The 25390-nt window shown below is 53.7% G+C and overlaps 1 protein-coding gene across 1 annotated transcript in view; it reads left to right on the top strand.

The window, feature by feature from the left end:
- ABR (ABR activator of RhoGEF and GTPase) overlaps positions 1–25390 on the top strand; it is a 186533-nt gene that overhangs the window by 81523 nt on the left and 79620 nt on the right. The window contains 1 exon segment of the mRNA XM_077749651.1: positions 11623–11807. Within this exon segment, the coding sequence (XP_077605777.1) occupies positions 11623–11807 (185 nt within the window).

Genomic DNA, 25390 nt, shown 5'->3' with positions numbered 1-25390 from the left:
CAAAAGGAAGTTGGAACATGCAGAAACACTGCCACTCTGGAGCTGAGGGGACAGAGAAGGACGTGAATTTTGTATGGTCCTGTTCAATAATAGAATTATTTTTAAGGTCCAGGGAAGCTCTGTGGAGAGTCCACAGCTTGAGCTGAATGCCAGCGAATCTGGGCTCCCGGCAGCAATGGACACAGATATGAATTGCTTCTGCGGGTGTGTGTCGGGGGGGAGGGGAGAGGTTGCAAGCATGTGCATGCTGGGCCAGTTGGCCCCGCGATTGAAGGGAACCCCTAGTATGGAGGGAGGGCAGAGGTTGTAGATTCTAACCCTGGTTGCTACCAAAGTACAAGGCTGCTTTAGGGATCTTACTGGCCCCTCTGGACCTTACATTTACTTATCTGTTTTTTGAACTGTCCCTTCCTGCTTCTCAGCACTAGATTGAGAGCCATTTAATTCTTCATAAACACTCTAGGGACTCATGAAACCATATATGGGAGAGGGGCTTTAAGGAGGCCATCCCAGCTGGCTGATAAGTGGGACTGGATTTGAAAGTCATTGTCATAACAGTCCTTTGATTCTCCCTTTTCATTGCTTCCTGTCCACTCCGTCTTCTGTCTCTTTGGGGCCAAGCGGCATTTCCCACCAGCAGCAGGCAGAGGGGAAGAAGAGCAGAGCCTTAAATCTAATCAGTCCAGGATCCTTGTCACCAGTTCATGAGAGTTCAGGGGGAAGCGGCAGACAAGTTAGAGTTGTTAACTGCAGCAAGGGCGAGAACTCCTGGAGGATTTGTCAGAGTGACCTCCTGGCCCGAGACCCTAAATAACTAAATTGGTTGTTAGGGGAGGAGATTCGGAGAAGTTTTAGGGGAACTGTCTCCACCAAGCCTCAGCTGGGTGTGAATATTGTCCCCAGTGCCAGAAGGGGGCGTCCTTGCCCTTCGGACTCCTGCCACCTAGTGGGGGAAACCAGAATATACCAAAGACCAAATGCATGTGAATTTGACTTTCTTTGTAGAGGAATGTTTATTGTCTGATTGATCGAATGCTACGCTGTTTGTGAAACGCTTGTCTTGTTTGGTAGCTTACATCACTCTTCAGAAAAGCCCCATGGGGTGGGCAGGACAGCCGTGTCTTCCCAATTCACAGTGAGAAAGTGGAGGCTCCCAAAGATTGAGCACTTTGCAGAAAGTCCAGAAAAACTGGGACCAGAACCCAGATTTGTCCGACTTCTGGTGCCGGGCTTGACTCATTGTAACCCACTGACTGGCTGATAGGCTACTGGTAGTAGTGGTGGGGGCTTCCAGTCCTGCGAGGGTTCTGTTCCTTTCATTGCATCTGGCACATAATAATGTAGGGGATGCTTGTTGAATGACTATTGTTCATTTATGCATAAAGATTCCCTCCATTATGGCAAGGTCATCTAACCATTCTGCACCAGAATTCCTCTATGTTCAGTGGGCCTAGAACTGCTTTTTCTACGGAGCAATTAGAAACTGTAGGCCCCAGCCTGGGCCAGGGTGGCTGATTATGTCAAAGTCAGAAAGCAATGGACTTGGTCCAAAGAGTAGACTCTAATTTGTGGGTCAGTTGGTTATTAGCCAGGTGGCCCTGGACAAGACCTAGACCCTCTTGAACCTCAGTTTCCCTCTGTTTGAAATGGGGGAGTAATATCTACTCTGACAACCTCCGTATATTGTGAGACCCTGGCTTCGGGCTTGCTTTGTTCACTGTAAAACACGGTGCAGATAATAGCATTTCTCTTTGATCTCTCGGAGCCTGGACCCTGGTGAAGCCAGTCTCCCCTCTCTGCCCAGGGCCGTTGGCAGCTCCTCACCTGCTGAAGGCTTCTGCCACTGAACCCCAATACCTAGGATTCCTTTGTCTCTGGTGTTGGGGCCCTGGCTTCTCCAAGTGGCCCTGGTCCGCCTACCTCCCCAAGGGAGCTTGGAGGTAGAGGATCTGATCGAATCTCCATGGCAACCAGAGGCTGAGCCTCACCCCCTCGGGGGTGGGGGCATTGAGTCTGTACCCCACAGCCAGGCAGAGCCAGAACCGAGCTCTCCAACTCCCAACAGTGCAGCGGCACCTCCAGGAACCAGCTGCTGCGTCCCTGATGCCCTGTCTTCCAGTTGTCCCTTTGCTGGGTTAGTGCCCCTGCTCCAAGCCTAACACCCCGAAATCCTTGGAGTGTTGAGGAGGCTATCCTGTGGGCCAGGGGGCTGCCGCAGCCCCTGCATGAATGGGACAGCTGGCCACAGTGTACAGTCTGAGCCAGGCCCTTTACATCTGCCTCCTCTGCCTCTTCCCCAGTAGACCTCGTTTTTCACAAGTTAATTCAACCCCCCCCCCCTTGCAAGTTACCTTTCCTGCGCTTCTCACACCATGTGGCCGATGGCTTCCCAGTTCCATTCAACTCCATGGTCTCAATCTGCAGGTTCTCAGACTTACAATACAGTAGAATCACCTGGGGAGCGTTTAACAGCCCCTATGCCCAGCCCTCCCCACCCCACCCCACCCCGGAACATACCAACTCTACCTGGATCTCTGCAGTGGGAGCCAGTTATCAGTAGTTTCCAAACTTTCCAGGGAATTCTAGTGTGCAGCAAAGGTTGGAACTGTTGTCTTGAAGTTTAAGAGTTAAACTACTCTGATGACCTATGTTGCCTTCCTCAATGTTGAGCAGTTGAGCCTCTGGAATTTAGGCTGCTCGAGGAACAGCTGGGCCAGCTGTTGGAGGAAGGCCTGCGGGAGCCTAACCCAGTTCTGTGTCCAAAGCCTTGGTTTTTTGTTTGTTTTCCAAGAACTAGGAGATCCCGGAGGGCACTTACTGCTTCGGAAGGGGACGAGGTAGTAACGACAATTACTGCTTCTTTAGCATTTGCCCTGGGCCAGGTGCTTCGCAAATATTTTCTCACTGGAACCCCACAGGAAACTCATGAGATGATATGTTGTCCCCTTTTATAAGATGAAGAAACTGAGGATCCGGAGGCTTACGTAGCTTGCCCAAGCTCACATGGCTATGAGGTGGGAATACTGGGATTCTAACCTGAGTCTGGCTCAAAGCCTACGTGTGCCCTTAACCATCGTGCTGCCCTGCACTCCCCCCTCCCCCATCGGCTGTGGAGGAGGAGATACTGAGAAGGAGGGTGCTTGTTCCATAGGAGAGATGCTGGTCCAGGGATGCCTCACCTTAGTGCTGTGCTGCCAGTGAGGGGCTCCCGCTGGTATCTCCCGGGTCATCTGGGGTCACAGGGCCCTGAAGGCGTCCAGCCTGCTTTCCTGCTCTCCTGCTCCTTCAGCCAACCTCTCCTGAGGACTGTTCCGCCCAGATACTGTCCAAGTTCCTTAACCTAATTAGGTTATTTAATGTCATCTTACAGCCAGCCTGTGACATGGGCACTGTTATCCCTGTCTCAGAGATGAGACACTGACACTCAGAGAGGCCTGGAGCCAACCAGCTGACAATCCTCAGAGCTCTTTTTTTAAGAGAGAGAGAGCGTGTGAGGGGGAGAGGGGCAGAGGGAGAGAGAGGATCTTTTCTTTTCTTCAGTGTTTTATTTACTTTTGAGAGCGAGAGAAAGAACACAAGTGGGGGAGGGACAGAGAGAGAGGGGAACAGAGAATCCCAAGCAGGCTCTGCATTGACAGCAGCGAGCCCGATGTGGGGCTTGAACTCAAGAACCGTGAGATCATGACCTGAGCTGAAGTTGGATATTCAGCTGACTGAGCTGCCCAGGTGCGGAGAGAGGGGTGGGGGGAGAAAGAGACAGAGAGAAAATCTTAAGCAGACCTCACACTCAGCGCAGAGCCTGACACGGGGCTCGATCCCACAACTCTGGGATCACCACCTGAGCCAAAATCAAGAGTCAGACACTTAACTGACTGAGCCACCCAGGCGCCCCCTCAGAGCTGATTAAACACAGTTCTTTCAGTCCTATGGCAGCCCAGCTCTGGCATGGTCGATACGACCCTAGACTATAAGTCAGCCTTGGGGTCTTAGCTCCCACCACGTTGTGGGGCTTATATTTTTCACTTAAATAAAAAGCAAGATGGACTATTTCTAGTGTGATTCAGTAGCTCAACAGCATCAAGGAAATGTCTGTGCTTAAGGCAAGAAGTACCTTTTTAATGATCCAAGCAAAGCCTTGCTGAGGCCCCATCATGCTTTACTTGGGTCTCATTGACCCGAATGATGTCGAATGGCCACTCCTAGCTGCAAGAGAAGCAGAGAAAAGGAGTATCTTGCCTGGGACTGTGTCCTCTGCCACCTCGTATGAAACCTGTGTAGGTTAAGCAGGGGAGAAGGGAAGATGGATACTGGTTAGGAGACCAGCAGTATCTACGGTTCTAAACGGCAGAGATCATGTATTAATTTCTCCCAAATTCTTGGAATCTGCTCAACTTGTTTGTAAGGTTTGTCCGTCATGGGGTGACTTGGAAGATGAAATCAGGCTGTGCCCAGGATACAGAGGACAGCACGCATGCGTAGGACCACACTGGGAGATCCCAGGGGGCAAGAATGGTGTCTGTGCCCCTGTGCTGTGTTACCACCTGATGCACGGTGTGGCGGATGGAGACTTTGGATGGTCTCTGAAGACTTTTGATGCCGCTTTGGTGGGAATGATGGTCAGGACCGGGCTGCGCTCAGCTGTTCTCCCAAGCTTTCCCTCCCCCACTCCTGTGTCCGATCTCGGGCAGGAAGTAAGCTCATCACCTCATATCAGCCTTCGTAGCACCCCTGCTGGGAGGGCCGGACTGTTCCACACCCAGAACTTCACTCTGTCCTGCACCCACTGGTTCTTAGAGTGTCCAGGAAGGGGTTGGAAAGACCCCCCCCCCAAATCGCTCCCAGCATCTGTTTTGGAGGTTGGGTGCACCAGGACATGGTCTTGGCCGTGTCCATCCATCACCGGTGCTGGGCAGTCTTCAGGAAGGTTGTAAACAGCTTGACACTTGTGCGCCTCCAGCCATTTGGGCACCCCTTTCTCCCCTTGCACCTACCAGACCTTAGGATGGTGGAAATGAGGGCTGGTCGCCTGGGTTTGAACCCACCCCGAGGCCAGCTCTTACCTTGCCCAACAAGAGCATGTCTGAGGTCCCCATGTCTGTCACCGGTCGCCTCATGTTCTGTCATCTGGCACAGACTCCATTATAGACTTGGAAGAGGTAACCCCAGGTTCACATGGGGTCCCAATCCGGACGACTCCTACGAGATTCGGAAGTCACGGGATTCTGCTTGCGTTGTCTTTCTCTCGAGTGGAACTTCTGCATCGAGCGGCATTATCTAAAGTTTAGCGATATTTGGCAATGATGTGGCTGGCAAGACCCCACAGCAGGTAACGGTCCAGATCAGCGGCCCCCAGTGGGTCCTGCCTAACGCTTCGCTTGGCTCGTGAGCCCTCAGTGTGCCGGTCTGTGCCGCTTCTCCAGTGCTATCTGCCATGTTGCTCTCCTGGTCGCTCGGTGTCCCAGCCGTGCTGGGCTATTTATAGTCCCCTAGAGGGGCCTTGCTGTTTTACACGCTCTGCCTCTGCCAAGCCTCTTCTCATTGCCTAGAACTCTGCTCCCATCCCCATCCGCCTGGCAAGCACCCACACATCTTTCAAGATTCAATTAATAATATTAATAATAGCCACTAAGATTTATTGGGTGCTTACTATGTGCTAAGTGCTTCGCATGCATTATTCCAGTTAATCCTCAAAGCAGGCCTGGGCACTTAGCCCCTTCATCATCCTCTTTCACAGTCACTCGGTTAACCAATGTCCATTTATGGGCGGCTGCACTGTGCCAGGCACTTTTCTGAGCACAGAGAGGTTAGGAAGTGATGGAGCCTGGATTGGAAGCTAGGCTGTGTGACCCTAGGGTCTTGGTCTCAGCCACAGTAATAAACCACCTCCCTTTGGGGCACCTGGGTGGCTCTGTCGGTTAAGCCTCGGTCTCTCGGTTTTGGCTCAGGTCATGATCTCATGGCGTGTGAGTTCAAGCCCTGCATCGGGCTCTGTGCTGACAGTGCTGAGCCTGCTTGGGGTTCTCTTTGTCCCTCTCTCTCTGCCCCTCCCCTGCTTGTGCACACTCACGCTCTCTCAAAATAAATAAATAAACCACGTCCCTTTGAGTGCCACCTAAGCTTTTCCAGCTGTCCCCTAACCCACACTGTTGCCTCCTCCCTCCTCTCTGCCTCACCTGTGAGGTACTTTTATCATAGCACCTAGGATGTCTTATTGCTTATTGGACAGCCTTCTTCGCTGGCCTGGAAGGATATCACGCAGGAATGTGTTTGAAGAGGCAGAAAATCCAACATATAGGGGCTTATATTTTTCACTTAAATAAAAAGCAAGATGGACTATTTCTAGTGTGATTCAGTAGCTCAACAGCATCAAGGAAATGTCTGTGCTTAAGGCAAGAAGTACCTTTTTAATGATCCAAGCAAAGCCTTGCTGAGGCCCCATCATGCTTTACTTGGGTCTCATTGACCCGAATGATGTCGAATGGCCACTCCTAGCTGCAAGAGAAGCAGAGAAAAGGAGTATCTTGCCTGGGACTGTGTCCTCTGCCACCTCGTATGAAACCTGTGTAGGTTAAGCAGGGGAGAAGGGAAGATGGATACTGGTTAGGAGACCAGCAGTATCTACGGTTCTAAACGGCAGAGATCATGTATTAATTTCTCCCAAATTCTTGGAATCTGAGGGCTTTATAATTGTTTTGTGCTGTTGCCTTGTATTTATCCTGTGCACATACAGACTCTTTTACTTTTTCAAACCTAGTATCATACTGTACATGCTGTTATTTCCCTTTTCACTTAAAAAGATGATATCCACCATCCATATAATTTTAATGGTTATGTAGGAGTCCATCTTGGAGAAATACCGTACTTTACTCAACCAGCTCCCTATAATTAATCATTTTGGTTGTTTTTAATATTTCACAATCATAAAGAACCCTGTGATTAATAACCTTGTAACCTTATTTGTAGATACACTTGTAATTAATTTCTTAGGACATAATCTAGGGTTATGTTGGGTTAAATGCTCTGCCAACAAATAAAGCTTTCCAAACCAGTTCCCAAACTGACTTTAGAAAAGCTGTGCCCGCCTGTGGTACATGCCCTCCAAGAGTTTCTTTTTTTTTTAAGATTTAATTTTATTAAAAAAACTTTAATGTTTTTATTTATTTTTGAGAGTGAGACAGCATGAGCAGGGGAGGGGCAGAGAGAGGGGGAGACACAGAATCTAAAGCAGGCTCCAGGCCCTGAGCTGTCAGCACAGAGCCCAACATGGGGCTCGAACTCAAGAACTGAGAGATCATGACCTGAGCTGAAGTCGGACGCCCAACTGACTAAGCCACCCAGGCGCCCCTAAGATTTCATTTTTAAGTAATCTCTACATACAACAAACTCACAACGCTAAGATCAAGAGTTGCACCATCCACCACCTGAGTGAGACGTGCACCCCCATACCCTCCATGAATTTCTGAGAGTACTTGCTCCCTGGCAACTTTGGGTATTTTTTTTTTAAACCTTGCTGATTTGATAGAAAAATCGCAACACACACACACACACACACACACACAATCAATTTCCTTTGATTACAAGGGAGGCTAACATTTTATGTTTCTTATTTTTTTTAAGTTTATTTATTTTGAGAGAGAGAAAGAGGGAGAGACAGAGCGAGAGGGAAGGAGAGAATCCCAAGCAGGTTCCACACTCTCAGTACAGAGCCCAGTGCGGGGCTTGAACTCGTGAACTCATGGATGCTTGGGGCAACTGGGTGGCTCAGTCGGTTAGGCTTCCGACGAGCTCAGGTCATGATCTCGTGGTTTGTGGGCTCGAGCCCCATGTCGGACTCTGCGCTGACAGCCTGGAGCCTGCTTCGGATTCTGTGTCTCCCCCTCTCTCTGCCCCTCCCTGCTAACACTCTGTCTCTCTCAAAAATGAATAAACATTAAAAAACTTTTTTTTCTCAGGCTTAACCGACTGAGCCCTCCAGGCACCTCTCCATCTTGTTTTCTTTTGCACTTTGGAGTCAGTTGCAAACAGTAGTACACTTCACTGCAACAGTTAAGCATGGAAATCATTCGCTGGAGTTCAATATTTAGTGAAATGCACACATCTTATATGTATTTGATGGAGTTGGTGAAGGCATCAACTTGTGTACCCCAAATCCCTGTCAAGATACAAAACATCCATCACCCTAGAAAGTTGCCTGTGTCCCTTACAGTCAGCTGCTCTCCCTACCCCAGAGGTAACTGCTATCTTCTCTTTGTTTTCAACCACAGATTGGTTTTGTCTGTTCTAGAACTTCATGTAAGTGGAACCAGACAGGATGTGCTCCTTTGTCTGGCTTTCTTCACTCACCATAATGCTTGTAAGAGCTATTTCTGTTGTCCCGTGTATCAGCAGTTTGTCCCTTTTTAATGGCCCCTTATCTATTGTAAGGATATATAAGGAATACCCATTTTTAAGGGGTGGGCGGAGCAAGATTCCACAAAGGTGACTTAGAAGGAACAGTGAAAGTGGTAGGAAGAGCACTCAGACAAAATGTCAAGGAAAATCATCTGGATCAGTCAAATAATTAAATTTGACTACATATAACATAAAAACTAAATGATACTGGCTTCAATAACATAAGCATTTTTTTCCCTCTCCTCTAAAACAAGTCTAGAGGTAGACAGTCCTGGAGTGCTATGGCAGTTCGTTGTGCCACCTCCAGCCCAGATTCCTAGCTTTCTCCTCAGTTATCTTTGGCGCTGGCTTCTAGCCTCAACGTCTCCTCATTGGTTTAATATGGCTGCTGGAGCTCCAGCCATCCCATCTGCTTTCCAGACTGGCAATAGAAGGAGGAAACATGGGGGCAGAGGGGCATTGGCATACCTTCTAGTTAAATCAGTCTTTTTTAGAAGCCTTCCTTGAGGTTTCACACATATCCACTTAAGATCTGATTGGTTGGAACTTATTCACGTGGCCCACACCACTAGAGAAAGTAGTCTTTTAGCTAGCCACTGGGCACACTGCCACTCCAAATGTAATGATATTTCTGTTACCAGGAGGGGAAATGGATATTGACTGTTAGGAACCTGTTCTGCCTTCTCTCTTTAAGACCTAGTGGCCAAGCCATAGTCAACTCAGCCTTTCTGTCCACGGCCTCTTGTAAACCGAAGCCTGTGCTTGGTAGATTTCCATCCTCCTGAGTACCCGGGACTCCTTCCTTCTCTGAGGGTTGGTTTCTCTGTCTTTTCTATATCTTTTGTTTCCCTTTTCCTGGTAAGGGCTCTCCGGGGTCTCTGACCGACTTCCTGGGCTGTCAGCGTTTCGCAGAGGGTGGAATGAAAGGAAAAGCATCTAAGAACATTTGCAGAGAGCTCTGTATGCATTCTCTCCACTTCTGGACCTCCCCCACTGCTATGGCTGGCACCCCTCCCTCCCCGCTTTGGTCAGCCTCCCCTGACAAGGAGAGCTGTGGAAGTAGATTTCTCTGGAAGATCCGTGAAGCTCAAAGGGGAAAGGATGGCATTTGCAGACAGACCTGGGTTCAGATCCTTGCTGGACAAATCTCTCTGAGACTCAGAGACGTTGTCTGCAAATGGGAGATGGTAAGACCAGCCTTCCAGATGCGGGTGGGTTGAGAGGATCAGGGGACGCAGGTCCCTGGCTGCCACTTGATAAGGCTGAACCGTGCACATGTGAGGGAAGGCTACCAGAGACCTTCCCGCCTTGCCATGACCCAGGCAGCTCCCGATGGTGTGGTAGAGAGGCGAGTCATACCCCTTCCCTGTTGTTTCCCTCTGCCCCTTGGAAACAAATCGAGACTAACGGGCCTGGTCCTGTGACCCCTGGAAGTATAGGTCAGTGTACGGGAGGGTCAGCTGGAATCCGAACTGTTGGCCGGGTCAGGGTTCACCGTAGCTCAGACCCCCGCGACTGGGACTCCGGACACTAACAGGAGCCTCCTGGAGGAGAGATGGCAAGTTAACGTGATGTTCCATTCCCTTCTGTGCTTCTCCAAAGTGGGTAGGTCTCCCTAGACAGCCGGGCCCCCTACCAGTGCCAGACTCGGGCAGCATGGATGCTGTGACTTCTCTTCCTCCCTCCTGCCCCTGGAAGTAGAGTCGGCTCACCGGCCGCCAGCCCTGTGCGTAGGCCCCGTGTGCTCTGGTCAGTGAGCCGTTTCCACGTGCAGGGCACACACACATTGCAGCGGCTGGATCCTGGGGCTCTTCGCATGCATGCCTGTTCTGGGAAAAAAAAATAATAGTTTATGTTCTCTGACAGCTTAATGGGCCGTCAGTGCAGAGACTGGAGAGGAAGTCAGAGGGAGCAGGTGCAGCAGGGCTCGGGGAGCTGTCGGCTGCCAAAGGGCCAGATTGGACTGAGCATAGCTGTGGCCAGACGCCCTGGTGACCTGTTGACACCATTCTCAGGCTGCCGGCTGCCCTGGGGCTGGTATGTTGTGACAGTAGAGGAAGAGCCAGGGCCCCGTGGAGAATTTGGCTCAAGCCTGAGACCTGAGAGGGACAGCGCATTCCTCTGCTCATGCATTCGCTCCACGCACGTTTCCTGCGATCCTGCTGCATGTCGGCCCCTGGGTTCTGGGCACACAGCAGTGACTGAGGCACCCCGTTCCTGCCCCAGGCGTGCAGGGACAAATGGGCAAGATGAACAGAGGCGCTAGAAGGCCACGTGCTGTGGTTCTGAGCTGGGACCCTAGGGAGAGCATCCCGGAAGAAGTGAGCTGGAGCAGACGATGGGACAAGGCCCAGCCCGGTGGGGGAGGGGCCGTGAGATGATGGCTGGTGCTGCTGCAGGGGAGACCCCACTGGTGGAGCTTGCGGGGCTTTGCGGGGTGCTGCCCTGTGCCCCCTCAGCCCGGCACGCTGTTCCCGGGAGGGGTGTCCGTGGGTGGGCTCTGCGGCCTGGTTGGTGCCGGCAGCACCAAGGGGGTTAACGGCAGCTCCACTTCGCTGCAGCCCTTTCTTCCCTCTTCTCCGAAGGGAGCCTCCATTGAAATTCTAGAAATAAGTGCCGGCTTTGGAGTCTGCTGTGAAACCATGTCCCTGCCAGGCCCCAGAGCCACCTTCTCGCCCACACTGTGCCAGCCGTGGGCTCCATCTTGCACAGGCGCCTCGTTCAGAGGAGCGAGGGCTCCCCGGTGCGGTGCCTCCACCCTCCACCCCGAAACCTGCTCTGCCCCCCATGCCAGGCATCGGCTCGGTGTACAAATGGTACCCAAGGAGGAGGGGCTCAGGNCTATAAAAAGCAAAATGGTGACTCAGAGAGGAGAGTTGGCAGCGCCCTGCCTCCTGCTCCCACTGTGAATTTTTAGACTTGGAATTAGGCAGGAGGCAGAGGAAACCGCGGCTCGAAATCCGCGACTGACATGCTCTTAAGCGAGTGGCAACAGTGGAGCCGCTCCTCCCCGACGCCCAGCAGCCCCTGAACTGCAGCCCCGGGACCTGCTGGCGCTCCCCAGCCCCTCTCGAGGCCCGGGGCCCCCGCGCAGCCCCCGCCTGGGCCTGGCCGTGCATGCTGCACCGGGGGGCATGGCAGCCGGGGGTCGCCGCCGGCGCCCACTGCGCTATCAGTCCCTGGCAGCCCTGGTGGAGGACTCTCAGTGGCCTTTCTTGTTCCTTGTCTCAGACTTCAGCTACGGGGCAGACGACTACGACGGAGAAGGGAATGAGGAGCAGAAGGGGCCCCCGGAGGGCTCGGAGACCATGCCGTACATCGACGAGTCGCCCACCATGTCGCCCCAGCTCAGTGCCCGTGGCCAGGGCGGCGGGGACAGCATCTCCCCCACCCCACCCGAGGGGCTGGCGCCTGGGGTAGGTACACCTGCTTTTCCTTCTGGGGTGGGCAAGAGGGGGTTCTGGGGGACAGGGGGAGGCAGGCAGGGGTGTCACGGGCCAGGCTCTGCTTGGGATGCTGCTGGGGGAGCAGGGCTGGGGAGATGCGGACCTGCTGCCCTCGTCATCTCATCCCAGTCCTGGGCCCCTCTCAGACTAGGCTCCGCACCACCACCTGCTGCTCTCTCTGCCACCCCTGCACCTCTCTCTGCCTCCTCTACCAGCCATCTGCTTCCCCTGCCTTCTGGACACCCTCACTTCCTCTCAGCGTTCTCTTCCAGCCCCTCTCTAGCAGGATGGGGCCTGGGGGAGGGAACGGGCCCTTCTCCCTGGGCCGGAGGTGCACACGTGACCTGTGGGCTGTAAACGCACAGATGCCGGCTCAGCAAAGCGAGGCTGGTCTCCGTGCTCCCTGTGGGGTGGAGCGAGCTGCTTCCATAACATTCCCTGAAGATCAAGGGCCCCCATGCTGCCCTCCTCTGTTGACTCTGGAAGGGAACTGGCCCTAATGGTGTCCTCCTCTCCTCCTGTCGACTGATGAGAGCTCTGATCCAAAGAGAAGCATCTTACAAGGAATATTAAGTATGTGCTTTGAGACAGGCCGGGAGGTTAGCAGTGCTTGTAATTAATGCTGTTCCTGGCCGCAGGGACCAGCGGTGTCTGGGCCCAGCCTGTATGCGTGCACCTGAGATACATGAGCAGGCAAGACAGAGGGGTTCCTGGGGGCCGCTTTTCTGGAGTTGGGGAGAATCAAAGCCCTTCCTCCATTGGGGGGCTGGGGCTTGGAGTGCCTGGCCCTGCTTGGTAGAGGGCTTGTCCAGATGTGTTCTGTGGGGGACCCCTTTCCTCCTTCTAATACCCCCGAGGGGCAGTCACTGAGATGCTGTGAGATACTCGTTCCCCTCCAGAAGGGCCCGGCAATCTCCGCGCCACAGGAGGGCTGCCTGGACTCTACCATTTCTGGAGAGCCCCCTGCTTCTTTCCCTCCGAGGCTCCCTGGCCACCTTCCACCTCTCCTCAGAGCTCTCACCCCCTCTTCACACACCGGGGTGGCTGTTATAGCCTTTGGCAACAAGGGCCTTGGCAACCGGCTTCCCACTTGGGGGAAGCCACATTGTTGCCATGGCAACAGAGGCTGAGGGAGAGCTTCGTGGCTGCCAGGCAGGCAAGTTTGGAAACGGATGGTGGGGGCAGGTGGGAGGTGGAGGGGACGGGTGAGGTTCAGGACCCCCACAGCTGGCATTCTGGGGCGTTGCCCAGTCATCCTACGGAACGTGAGAGTCCACCATCTTGGACATGCAGGGCAGGGTTTTTGCTAGTGACGGACAGAGTATTCTGGGGCGTGAACTGAGGCCAACCAGGGGAAACAAGGCTAAAACTCTTGCTTCCCATCTCTGCCTTCAGGTCTCTGGCCAAACAGAGCTCAGAGGCCCCCTGGAGGACTCAGCTGCTACTCCATGTGAGCAGGTGAGGGGAGATTCACTGTAGGAGCCACCCCAGAGCCAAGAATGCTGGCTGAGAGTCGAGAACGGGTGGCCAAACAGAGCTGCTTGCTGAAAAGCCAAGTGCCTCTGCCATTTTCATCCCCCCTCACTCCCTCCCCCCACCCTCCCTGCCTTCCTCCTTGCGTCCTGCCCCGGTCCTTCCCTCGTCACATGACCACCTCAGTGGCGCGTTTGCCCATCGATGTTTAGATTCCTTGGTGAAAGGTACTGATGGGTTTTTTTTTCAGTGAAACAGGTCAGGGGCACAACAGGAGACCCCCTCCTGCCTGGAGCTCTGAGGCTTTGGGCCAGTGACTTTCCTCACTTTGTCGCTGCCCATTTTGTTTGCTGGCTCATGAGTGACTAACTTGGTTTTTTTGAGGACTTTGAAATCCAGAGATGCTACAGTGAGAACTGACTAAAGTGCTTGGGAACCCCGGAATTTATTTCTTTACACCATTGGCTAGAAGTGATGCCAGATAAGGGTGGGGGGCATTTATCCAACTTGGAGATCCTGGTGACGATTCCAGTCTGATGAACCCCCTCTTCCTGCCCACCTTCCTTCCTGGAGTTAGTTGCATTTCTGCCCTTTCCTCTGGGTCACTGGCGCCATCTAGTGGACTCTGCAAGTATTGCTGTTTACGTTGGGGTACCGCAGAGAGTTGACACACCCCTTCCTGAGTACTTGGGCGCTATTTTGGTTTACAAACCAAACAAAGCAGAAAACCAAGGTTTTTGCTACTTGGCTGTGTTCATTTGGCTAGGCAGGTCCCCTCCCTGCCAGGCTTCCTGTTGGGGCCTTGGGAACCAAGGGGACTTTTGGACCAAATCAGACAATTGTTCTAAGTATTCAGATGTCTGGCCTCTGGCAGCGGGGCATGTCACACCCCTATATGCAGCCAACCTGTGCCAGGAAGCCTAAGGTTTGGTCTTTGTATTTGGTCAGGGTCCTCCAGAGAAAGAGAACCAATGGGATGGCTATCTATATCTGTAGAGAGATTTATTATTTTTTTAATGCTTATTCATTTTTGAGAGAGACAGACACAGAGAATGAGCCGGGGAGGAGCAGAGAGAGAGGGAGACACAGAATCTGAAGCAGCCTCAGGTTCCGAGCTGTCAGCACAGAGCCTGACGTGGGGCTTGAACTCACAAACCGTGAAATCATGACCTGAGCCGAAGTTGGACACTTAACCAACTGAGCCACCCAGGCGCGCCCCTCTGTAGAGAGATTTTTGATAAGGAATCGGTGCACTTGATTATGGAGGCCAAGAAGTACCAAGATCTATAGTCCACAAGCTGGACACCCAGGAATGATGTATTGTTTCAGGTTGGGCCTGAAGGCCTGAGGACCAGCAGAGCCAAATGGTGTGAGTTCTAGTCTGAAAGCCAGCAGGCTCAAAATCCAAGAAGGGCCAGTGTTCCAGTGTGAGGCTAAAGCCTGGAAGAGACTTATGTCTCAGCTTGACTGGCAGGAAGAGTTCCCTTTTATTAGGCCTTTTTGTTCTATTTGGGTCTTCAGCTGATTAGATGAGGCCCACCACCCATATCAGGGAGAGGGGCTGCTATACTGAGTCACCTGATGCAAATGTTAACCTCACTCAGAAATGCCCTCACCGACACACTCAGAATAATTTTGACTGAATGTCTGGGTACAGGTGGCCCAGTCAGGTTGACACATAAATGTAACAATCTTGGCAGTCTCACTCCACCAGCAGCCCAGAGAACGGAAGGAGCATGAGCTTTGGCTAGATGAACACTTGTTGCTCTCTAGCTGTAAGGCCGTGGATGAGTGCCCTGACCCTCCTGAGCCTCACTTTCCTCATCTCGAAATAGGACCAGCTGCCTGAAGGGTGGCCGAGGGGAGACTGGGATGGCTCGGGTTAAAGCCTGCCGCACTGGGTCTGGCTCACTGTGGGTGCTTGGGGACTGGCACCCGCAAGACTTTTCTCGCCAGAGCCCAGACTGTTGCAACGGCCTGGTCTAATGCCTATTTGCTAGACAAGAACTGACTCCGCTTTTTGGAACCTTCTTTCTGGGGTTGGATCAGGTCCTGCCAGGTATGGTCAGCCCGGGGGCAGCCAGGCTTCTTGATGTCCCCTCCTCCTCACTCCCCAACCCACCCCCTGCAGCCTTGTTCTGTGGCTCTCAGTCTTCGGTGTGCTTCCGCCGCGCCGCCCACTAGGCATTAGGGGGAAACCTCAAGCCCTGCCCTGCAGACTCTTCACTCTCCTCAAGCCCAGGCTGAGCGAGAGTCTTAGTAGGGCCAGGGCCTCATATCGTGGTGGCTCGATTTAACTGAGAGTGCCTGAGTTCACCTGGGGAAGAAGGCAGGGCAGGGACTCTTGATCTCGGCTGCCAAGTTGGGGTCCACATTCCTCTGCCAGGACCGTGGTCTCACAGAAAGGCTTGCTCCCCACAAGCCAGAGGCTCCTCTGTCTCCCCTCTTGGAAGACGCAGTGAAAAGTGGAAACCAGGCAGAGAAAAGATCTGGGCATTGTCACTTCCTAGCTGTGTGACCTGAGGGATGCCACTCTCCCTGTCTGGCTCCAGTTTTCTCATCTGTAAAGGGAAGATACTGAGAATTTCCTCCCTCCTGACCGCACACCCCGTCGTGAGGTTTCCACGAGCCAGCGTCAGGCAGGCCGCTTTGCAAATTGTAGCGTCTGTACCCATGTCGGTGGGACTGCTCAGTGTCGAACTCACTCTGTAGTTCCTGTGGTATCCAGACGCAGGTCAAAGGTACCTAATGAAAGGGCGAATTGAGAGGTTCAGACTTTAGCCAGCAGGAGAATCCAAAGTAAAGGTGGGGGGCGTTGAAATGATCACTGTTGTCCTTCTCATCCCCCCTCCCCATAATCACAGCTGCTTGGACTTGCACGGAGCCTTTTACACGGGTTGCCTCATTTAGGGCTCCCAGATCCCTATGAAGTCGGTGCAGTGATCATCATTTTACAGGTGAGGAAACAAGCTGACAGCGGTGACATAATTCACCCAAGGCTAGCCAGTGGGCCAGAGACTTGTGTAAACTCGGGTCTCTTTGATGCCAGAACCTGCGCTGTGTTACCAAGTCTGCTCAGACACCACCTCCTTTGTGAAGCTTTCAACAGCCCTTCGCTGAGCCCTTTGCTCTTTGGGAAGAGTGTAGCGTTACTTGTGGCACAGGTCTGCCGTGCCAGGAGCCCCAATCCCTGGTCATCTCCATGGCCCCCCTCAGCACTCCTGGCACCTGGGGGTCCTCGTCTGCTGTTTGTGGGATTGAACTGAGTAGCACCGAGTGGCCAAGGAGTCAGACGCAGTCTCAGGGTATGAAGCTCGGACAAATCGCTGCTCCCTCTTTCCTTCCTCAGCCCCTTCCGAAGGCTGGATTTTGGGATTTGAGGTTGCTTCCAGGTGAATGGAGAAGCCACGTGGAGAGCCAGAGCATGTGAGATTGTGTCCCAGTCTGGTGCCTCTGGACGCTGTTAGAGGCCTGGGTTGGGAGGGCGAGCCGCTGCCATGGTCTTTACTTCTCTCAGGAGTTTACATCTTCCAGTGGAATCTGAGACAGACTCTCCTCAAGTTGCCAGCCTCCTGTCTCAGCAGCCTTGCTGGATCCTTTCTGGATGTTTGGGACCCACCCCTACCCTGTGGTGAGCTCGAAGCCCATGGGCTTCATTGCCGCCTAACTCCTCCCCTCACTGGGTGAACCCTCACCGCACCTGTAGGTGAAGAAACTAAGGCTCAGGGGGCTTCCTTGGCTTGTCTGGGTGGACAAGGAAGTAGGTAGGATGTCGGGAGACATAGCGCCCTGGTTGCAACCTCAGCCCCCTCCACAGCAGGTCCTCTCTGGCCCATGCCCTCTGCCCACGTGGCTCGGATCTGGCCTTCCGTGGTTGCCCACACCGGGCTGACCCGGAGCATCCCTGTCGCTCTCACAGCCTGTTTGCGTCCGCCCCTCCCCGCCAGTGTGCTGGGATCAGAGTTCCGTAATGGATTTCACATCTGCCCGCCCCGTAAGGCTTCTTCCAAAGTGACGTTTATTCAGTGAGGGGATGCTGAGCCCCGGCAGGTCCCGGGCACTGTGGCTATGAGGGTGAGCTCAGCCAGGCCCATTCTCTGCACTTGAGGCCCTGGAGTCTCGGCAGGTGGGGCAGCGAGGCTGACTGACCTACGTCATCACACCGGCTGGGGTGAAACTGCGTGCGAAGTGAGCGCTCTGCAAGCCCCGCCCCTGAGAACGTGCTCTAGCGAGGCATTCGTCCTCTCAAAGGCGGGGGCGGGGCGGTTGTGCTCCGCCCCTGCTCTGCCCCTGCGCAGTAGGGCGGAGCGCCTCCCTGCCAGCAGGCTGGGCCTTGCCCCACGGACCGTTTTCCGTCATTGTCACCCAGTTTCTCCACTAGTGGGTGCCGGCGCTTTCTTTCACAGGGATGATGCACTGCTGAGCCTTCCACCCTCAGGGTTACTGACTGCTTGCTTCTGTCTGGAGAGTCCCCGGACCCCTCACCATCCTGCCCGTGTGGCGGAAGGAAGAGAACGCATAGAAACACTTCCAGAGGGGCCCCTGGATGGCTCAGTCAGTTCAGCATCCGACTCTTGATTTTGCCTCAGGTCCTGATCCCAGAGTCCTAGGATCGAGCGCCACGTTGGACTCCGTGCTGAGCGTGGAGCCTACTTGGGATTCTCTTTCTCTCTCTCTCTCTCTCTCGCTCTCTCTCCCTCCCCCTCTGGCCTTCCTTCCCTCCCATGCTCTCTCTCCCTCTCTAAATTAAAAGAAAAAAGAAGAGAAACACTTCCATAGCACTTAGGAAGTGGAGGCACTCGTACAGCACTTTTTTTTCCCCTAGGAGAGAGAGAGAGAGAGAGACAGCGTGAGCAGGGGAGGGTCAGAGAGAGAGGGAGTCACAGACCGAAACAGGCTCCAGGCTCTGAGCTGGCAGTCAGCACAGAGCCCGACGCGGGGCTCGAACCCACGAACCGCGAGATCATGACCTAAGCGAAAGTCGGACGCTTAACCGACTAAGCCACCCAGGCGCCCCTCGTACAGCACTTTCTAGGCATTAACTTACTTAGCCCTCACCATGACCTTGTGAGCAAGGCACCATTACTGCCCTGTTTCACAGACGTGGAAACTCAGGTGCAAAGAGGTTACACAACCCGCCTAAGGTCCCACACCCAGTGAGTGGGTACCTCTCTGCTACCTTTCCAGACAGGGCCCTCAGTGCCTTTCTTTTACCTCTTTCTGGCTGTGTGGCTTTGGGCAACTTGTCGAGACTTGGTACCCTCAGCTGAAAACGAGGATAAACACCTCCTGTCTGGAAGGGCTGCCGCGAAAACCAAGTGACATAGTAACTGTGAGAACACCTCATTCTGCCTGTGCTACTCAGAGGACCAGTTCCCGAGGGGATAGTTGAATTTTAATCTCTCCTGGGACGTGAACCCAGTTCTCCGTGAGTCCCTGGCTCTGGCTGCCCTCGGACCTGCCTGACCCTGCTAGCCCCCAGCGGCATCCTTGCCTGGTGAGGGGCCCTCAGAGGGCACCGTCAGGGAGGATCCAAGGCGAAGAGGGGCACACAGAGGAGAGCCCAGGGGCTGGAAGGAGGTTAGACTTGTCTTGGGCCATTTCTCACTTGGCCACAACCTGCCTTCCCTCCACCCTGGCCCCCACTGCGAGGGTGTTCCCCTTATGCCCACCTTCCTGGACACCACCCCCCTGCCAGGGGATTGTGAGCTAAGGAAGGAGGGAAGTGCTGGGAAATTGAGATAAAGCTACACTTGGCCCACTGCATTTGGCGCCGGGGGCGGGGGGGTACTCACCCCTCCTTCCCCCTCAGCTTGCTTCCTTTCGGAGGACTGTGATCCCTTTGGCCCTAGGCACCCATATCATGTGACCAGTTTCCATAGGAATCATCCATCCAACCTCAACCCCTTGACTTATCTTCTTGAGAGACCCTTTGCTTTGCCCTGTAAGCTTCCATTTCTACTCACTAAGTATTTTCTGAGCACCCACGTTTTGCAAGGTATTGTTCTAACTGCTGTGGGGAATTAGCATGAACGGGGGTTACCCCAACCCCCTCTCATACACACACACACACACACACACACACACACACACACACACACTCCCTCTATTTCAAGGCCATCTGTGCAACAGCCTGGAAAGATGTACAGCGTCCGAAGGGAGGAGTCATGTGACCTCAGGTGGGGCAACCAGGGTGGGAAGCATGTAGGAGGCAGCCTCAGATATAGGTAGTGTTCTTTCTGCCTGGGCACTGGTCAGGAGGAACATTCTAGATAAAGAGGCCTGTGTAAGTTCTGAAATGTGGGAAACTCTCTGGAGGTTTGAGAAAAGGAGAATGGTCTGGTGTGGCTGGGCACTGGGTTCATTGGAAGAGGTGGGAGGCGAGGCTGGGAGTGAAGTAGGGCTCCCCGCTTCTGTGCCCCACACCCCACCAGCACTCCAAGCAAAGGAGGGTAGGCTGTGCCTGTTAAGGGCTGACACTCGCCAGGCACTGCCCTGCGTGGACTAGTCCTCACTGCAACCCTGGAGTTGGTGTTATGATTACCCCCCATTTTACAGATGAGGAAACTGAGGCCCAGCGTGTTTGAATGGCTTGCCCAGGGTCACACAAATGTTGAGGCAGAGGGGAGATTCGAATCCAGAATCTAGGGGAGTTCTTTTTGGTTTTGTTTTTGTTTTACTGTATAAATAGTGTCATGTACTGGCTCAAACCCAACATTTGCTTTATAAAATTAAATTCTATATATGATTTTTGGAGTATATAGAATTTTTACCTTCCCTTCTCTGGACTTCTATAACCAGAGAAGGGAAGGCAGAGGGAGGAAGGTATCAGGAATATGAAGAATCTCATTCCATCTGTGGCTGTAGCCGGCTCTGCTTGCTCCTGGCACTGGCCCTCTGGCGTCAGTTCTTATTGGCCTCCAGCAAACCTGGAGGTGGGGCTTGTGCCCCTGATTGTCAGAGAGGAGGGGGAAGGGGCTTCAAGCCCAGGACATGCCTGGAGGTGAGAATGTGCCGGCCTTTCAGAGGTTGTCATCAACACTTGGATGGATTGGTTGAGTCACCAGCAAGGGCCCCACTGCCCTTGTTTGGGCCGATTTGGTGGCTTCCTGCTGGGCACGGAGTGAGCAATGTTTTAGAAAGAATAATCTGATGTCAGTGGGAGGGATGACCATTGAACAATGGTCCTATCATTCCCTGCTTAAAGCCCTTCAGTGCCCTCCCCTCTCTCCTTATGGTAAAATCCAACCCTCAGCAATGCCTCCAAGACCCTGCTCCATCTGACCACTTGGCATATAATAGCTGCTCAGTAAATATCCTTGACTGATTGAATGAACACTCGTTACCCGACTGAATTCTTTTCATTGTGCCTCCCCCAGTCCTGTCTGCCCTCCTCCGCCTCCCCCACTGCATGGCCAGCCCCTGTTCACTTTGAGGGATGAGTTTCAGNTGTCTCTGGCTCTCTGTGCCGTGGAGAGAGCCGCCGCTCACTCTACTTTCCCAGCCAGAGCACTCACCACACTTCTTTTTTAAACTTCTTTATTTTCCCTGATTACCTCACTGAAAACTCAGACTTTACAGAAACATGTAATGTAGAAAGTGAAAGCCTCCCAAAGTGCCATCCTCCAGACAGAACTTCTGTTAAGAGACGGTTGTGTACTTCTCCTTATTTTACCATGTGACACGCCTGCATGTCTCCTCCATGTGACACATGTACCATAACTCGCTTAGCCATCCCCTTCTGCTGGGCACTGGGGCTGTTTCTGGCCTTGCGCTGCAGTGAATGTCGTACACAGATCTTCGCACCCTTGTAGAAATGTTCTTGCAGAAAAAGCCCTTAAAGTGGAGTTGCTGCCTCAGAGGGTGTGAGCATTTAATATCACATAGACATTTCTGCGTTCCCCTTCCCGGGAGGGTTGGACCTCAGCCCCCGGTTCTGAGATTGTGCCCCTCTCCTGGCACTGCCGTGGCTCACAGCGGCCAGTCTGTCCCCAAGGTGGTCAGCTCCGAGGTGGTAGATCTAGCATCCCGTTTGTGGGTGTGATACAAATGCCCAGTGCAGAGTAGGCAGTTAACAGATACTTACTGATATAGGGGCTCAGAGAATGAGGGATGGAGAATGAGTGTAAGGGAAGGCAATAGGGTTTGGGGAGAGGAGACTGTCGGTGGCTTTGAGAGCGTGGGCTTGGCAAGTGTCAGAAATCTCGGTGCTCCTCGCCCTCCGCAGCATGGTTCCAGCTCACATCTCCAAGTTCACCTCCTGCCCGTTTTTCTATTCTCTTCTCCATCTGTGTTTGCTTACAGAAAGTTCTCCTTTTTGGCCTCCCACCCTTTGCCTGCAAACTCTTCCCCTTTTCTTTTTTTTCTTTTTTTAATGTTTATATATTTTTGAGAGAGAGAGAGCGGGAGAGAAGCAGCATGAGTGGGGGAGGGGCAGAGAGAGTGAGGGAGACACAGAATCCGAAGCAGGCTCCAGGGGCTCAAACCCACAAACTGTGCGATCAAGACCTGAGCCGAAGTCAGTCACTCAACAAACTGAGCCACCCAGGCGCCCCCCAACTCATCCCCTTTTCCAGATGCTGCTTGGAAGCCACTCTTCTGTGAAGCTTTTCCTCTGAGGCAGGGATAGTGTCTTTGTCCTATGTCCCCACTGTGCTGATTGTTCCTGTGTCCTTCACTTCATATAGGTTGAGAGCACTCTAACGGCTATGTCTCCCAGATTTGTGTTTGTAACGCCAAGCCTTCTCTGGGTATGAAGGGACAAACGAGGGAGCAGATAGATGGACAGGCAAGATCAGGACTCAAAATGGACCATTATTCTGACTGTGCAGGGGTGAGATGATGCAAACTTTGGTCGGGGTGGTGGCTTTAAAAAAAAAGGGGAAAAAAAGGAAGAACGAAGGGGACTCGGTAAAAGGGATGTGGGGCCCGAGGGAAGAAAGAGTCGCAAGATGGTGGCCCTGCCACAGAAGTGGAGAAGCCAGAAGGGGAAGCCGGCATGGGAGTGGGGGGCACTTGGTGTGGGTGGGTGGAGTTAACAGGCTGTTGGTGGGACTTCTGAGAGAGACCTAGCTGCAGGCAGGGATGTCATGCTTGGAGGTGAGCAAGATGCCGGGGTGCAAATGGTGACGGGCCGCCATCGGCCTGGAAGTAGGAAGGGAAGACTTCTTCGGGGGTGGAGAGCAGCGGGCTGAGGCAGGGGTCCTGAATGGGCGATGCCGTGTTCAAGGAGGCAGGAGTAAGGAGGGCCCCCCGAAACCGGAGCGGTCAGAGCAGCACCAGCATGCTCATGGGAGCTGCAGGATTTGAGGAAGTCCAGGCTGCGGAGGCCCAGGAGTAGGAGAGGGGGGCCCCTGACTTTGGGATACGGCAGTTAAGGGGCCTTCGGAGCAGGCGGCTTCCTGGAGAGGAGGAGCGGGAGCCAGGCCGAAACAGCAGAGTGTGGAGGGTGCAGGGAGGAAGCGCAGGTCCAGGGCTGGCTCAGGGCATTCTCAGGGGAAAGGGAGGGGGCATTGCTGGGACTTGTGAGTCACTTCCCCCCCAGGGGGAGGACTGAGGGCCTCTGAGTGGTGCCTGTGTGCCCGATGGAGATGGAAGGGCATTCTAGTTACTCACTGGAATTTCCAACCAGCTGGGGTGGGGTGGAGCAGAGATGCCTTGGATGTTTAGGGAGCAGCTTGGGAGAGGTTTCAGGGTTTGGGGAAGAAATGGGTGTTGATCCAGCTAGGCTGGTTAGGGGCATGGAGAATGAAGACCGGCATACTCCAAGAGACTTCTGGGGGCGCTTCCCCCCCTTGGGTGGGGGAAGGGACACAGGAGGGGCCCTTGGGCTTTCAGGTCCTTCTCCCATTCCACCTGTATGTCTGAGCCGTGGGTCAGTCCTGCCATGCACTTGAAGCTCGTGGGGTGCGAGACAAAAACTGGCATAGAGCCCTGGGCTGGCACACTTGTGCCCTGGGGAATGCCAGGCCTGGTTGTTCCCAAGCACTGGGAACAGCCTCACCCACCCAAACCAAATGAGGAATTGTGGCTGAAAGAGCCCTTCAGATGTGTTCTGGCTATTTATAACCCAGCCAGGGCAGGGACAGGGGGAAAACCCAGGGACTGAGGGAGGGGGCGGGCTGTAAGGTGGGGTGTGCCTCTGTGAAACCTGTCAGCCTTGAGGCCCCATAGAGCCTCCTACCCCAAATCCCTCAGTCTGTATTTCAGCTTTGGTGACAGTGGTGTCAGTGGTGAGGACAGCTTCTGTGCTCTGGCAAATGGCATAAGCCTCGTTTTGAGCTCAGAGCTTCCACAGACTTCTTTGGGGATTTGGGATTAGAAACTGTTTCCAGTCTCCTTTTCCCTTCCTCTCTCCTCAACCCTCCATCCAGCTGGGAGGCTCAGCCAGGGGCCCTGTTCTCAGCTGAAGTGCTCAGTGGAAAGGAGAGGTAATGACACTAGGTGGATCCAACATGGTGCACACTTGACATTCCTTTGGAACTCATTTCCCCACCGTGGCCATTACCACCCGACGGGATATGACATGTGCTCAAGGAGGCTGGTGGTAGATATGTGCACGGATGGACAGCTCAGACACTGCATCATTAAGAGCATGTGTATGAGGAGAAAGCCACGGGAATCCCTGGCTGGAGACATTGCTGGGGGGCTGGTGGGAGATGGAGGGGGGTGGCTGGGTGGGGCTGAAGCTTCAGGGCTCACCACCCAGACCCCTGAATTTTTCACTTGATCTACGTGGGTGATGGCACCTATGACGCAGGTTTACAAAGGTAAGTGGTGTGTTGATGGTATGTGAGGCTGAATTGGATTCCAAGATACCAGGTCCAATGAGGAAACGGGGCAGAGGGGAAAGTCNAGCCACCTTGTCTTGGGCCCAATTCAGTTCACAGATGTGTTTCATTTAGACTGCACCATGTTTTGTTTTGATGTAATTTATCCGCCATCATTTTAAAATTGAGAGATACCGGAGCGCCTGGGTGGCTCAGTTGGTTAAGCGTCCAACTTCGGCTCAGCTCATGATCTCATGGCTGGTGAGTTTAAGCCCTGAGTCGGGCTCTGTGCCGACGGCTCAGAGCCTACAGTGTGTTTCAGATTCTGTGTCTCCCTCTCTGTCTGCCCCTGCTCCTCTGTGTGTGCCTCTCTCTCAAAAAATAAACATAAATTTTTTTAAATAGAATTGAGAGCTATCACCTAAGAATCCAAATTTCCAGGTTGAACAATCCAAGATGGTGCAGCCTGAAGCGGGCACCGCCCCTAGCAGCCATGAGCTGGAGCTGCCGGGTGGTTTTTTCACCCAGCTCCTACCTGGCTCACTTCGCACCCTGATGGCTGCTGGACTTTGCCACCTTTGCCCCGGGTGTTGTGTTGTTAAAGAGCTTTTCCCAGATGCTGCTCCTAAACTCTTCCCCCAAGAGAGTACGTGGCTGCTCCTCTCTGGCTGGGGTCTAGACCACCAGAATGTGCATTTCCCTGGATGGATGGACTGAGCTTTGTAACCACCGCGGAAGCCAGGGGAAGCCTGCTGGGAGCGGGAAGGGCTGCTGGTGTTATCTGCCCCGGGTTCCTTGTATTCTCTGCTGTGGGGCTGGCTCTCCTGGGCGGAGGCGCCTCTGGGGGGAAAGGAGCCCCAAGGAGGTGGCATTGCTCATCTCAGCAGCATCTGTGCGGAGGAGATGTGGCATCTCCGGCCATCTCCGGTGGCCCTGCTGCAGAACCTGGCTGGCACTTTTGCGTCTGTTGTGGTGGGGCGGATCAGGCCTCCTCTGCACAAAACCTTGTTCTCCCAGCCACAGTGGTGATAGAAACCGTTTTCTCACCAGGCCTTGGCCTCCCCTCCGCAAAGGTGTCAGAACCCGGGGCGGAGATGAGAAGGGGGGCCAGCTTGTGACCGTCCCAAGGTGACAGCGAGGCTCCCCCGGTCCTCCCGAAGGCTGTGCGGGCAGCTGCTCCTCCGCTCCTCCCCCTGCCTGCTCGGGCTCTGGTGAGGGGCTGTAAATAAAGCCTGTCTCTGGGAAGCAGACCTCCCCCTGCGCGCGGCCCGTCTGCGGCCTCCTCGCCCCTCCTCCGCGCTCCAGAAGCCT

Source organism: Crocuta crocuta, unplaced genomic scaffold, assembly GCF_008692635.1.
Source record: "Crocuta crocuta isolate KB4526 unplaced genomic scaffold, BGI_CrCroc_1.0 scaffold149, whole genome shotgun sequence".
Lineage (NCBI taxonomy): Eukaryota > Metazoa > Chordata > Mammalia > Carnivora > Hyaenidae > Crocuta > Crocuta crocuta.
The sequence above is the reverse complement of the archived record's forward strand: the minus strand, read 5'-3'. Positions and strand labels throughout refer to the sequence as shown.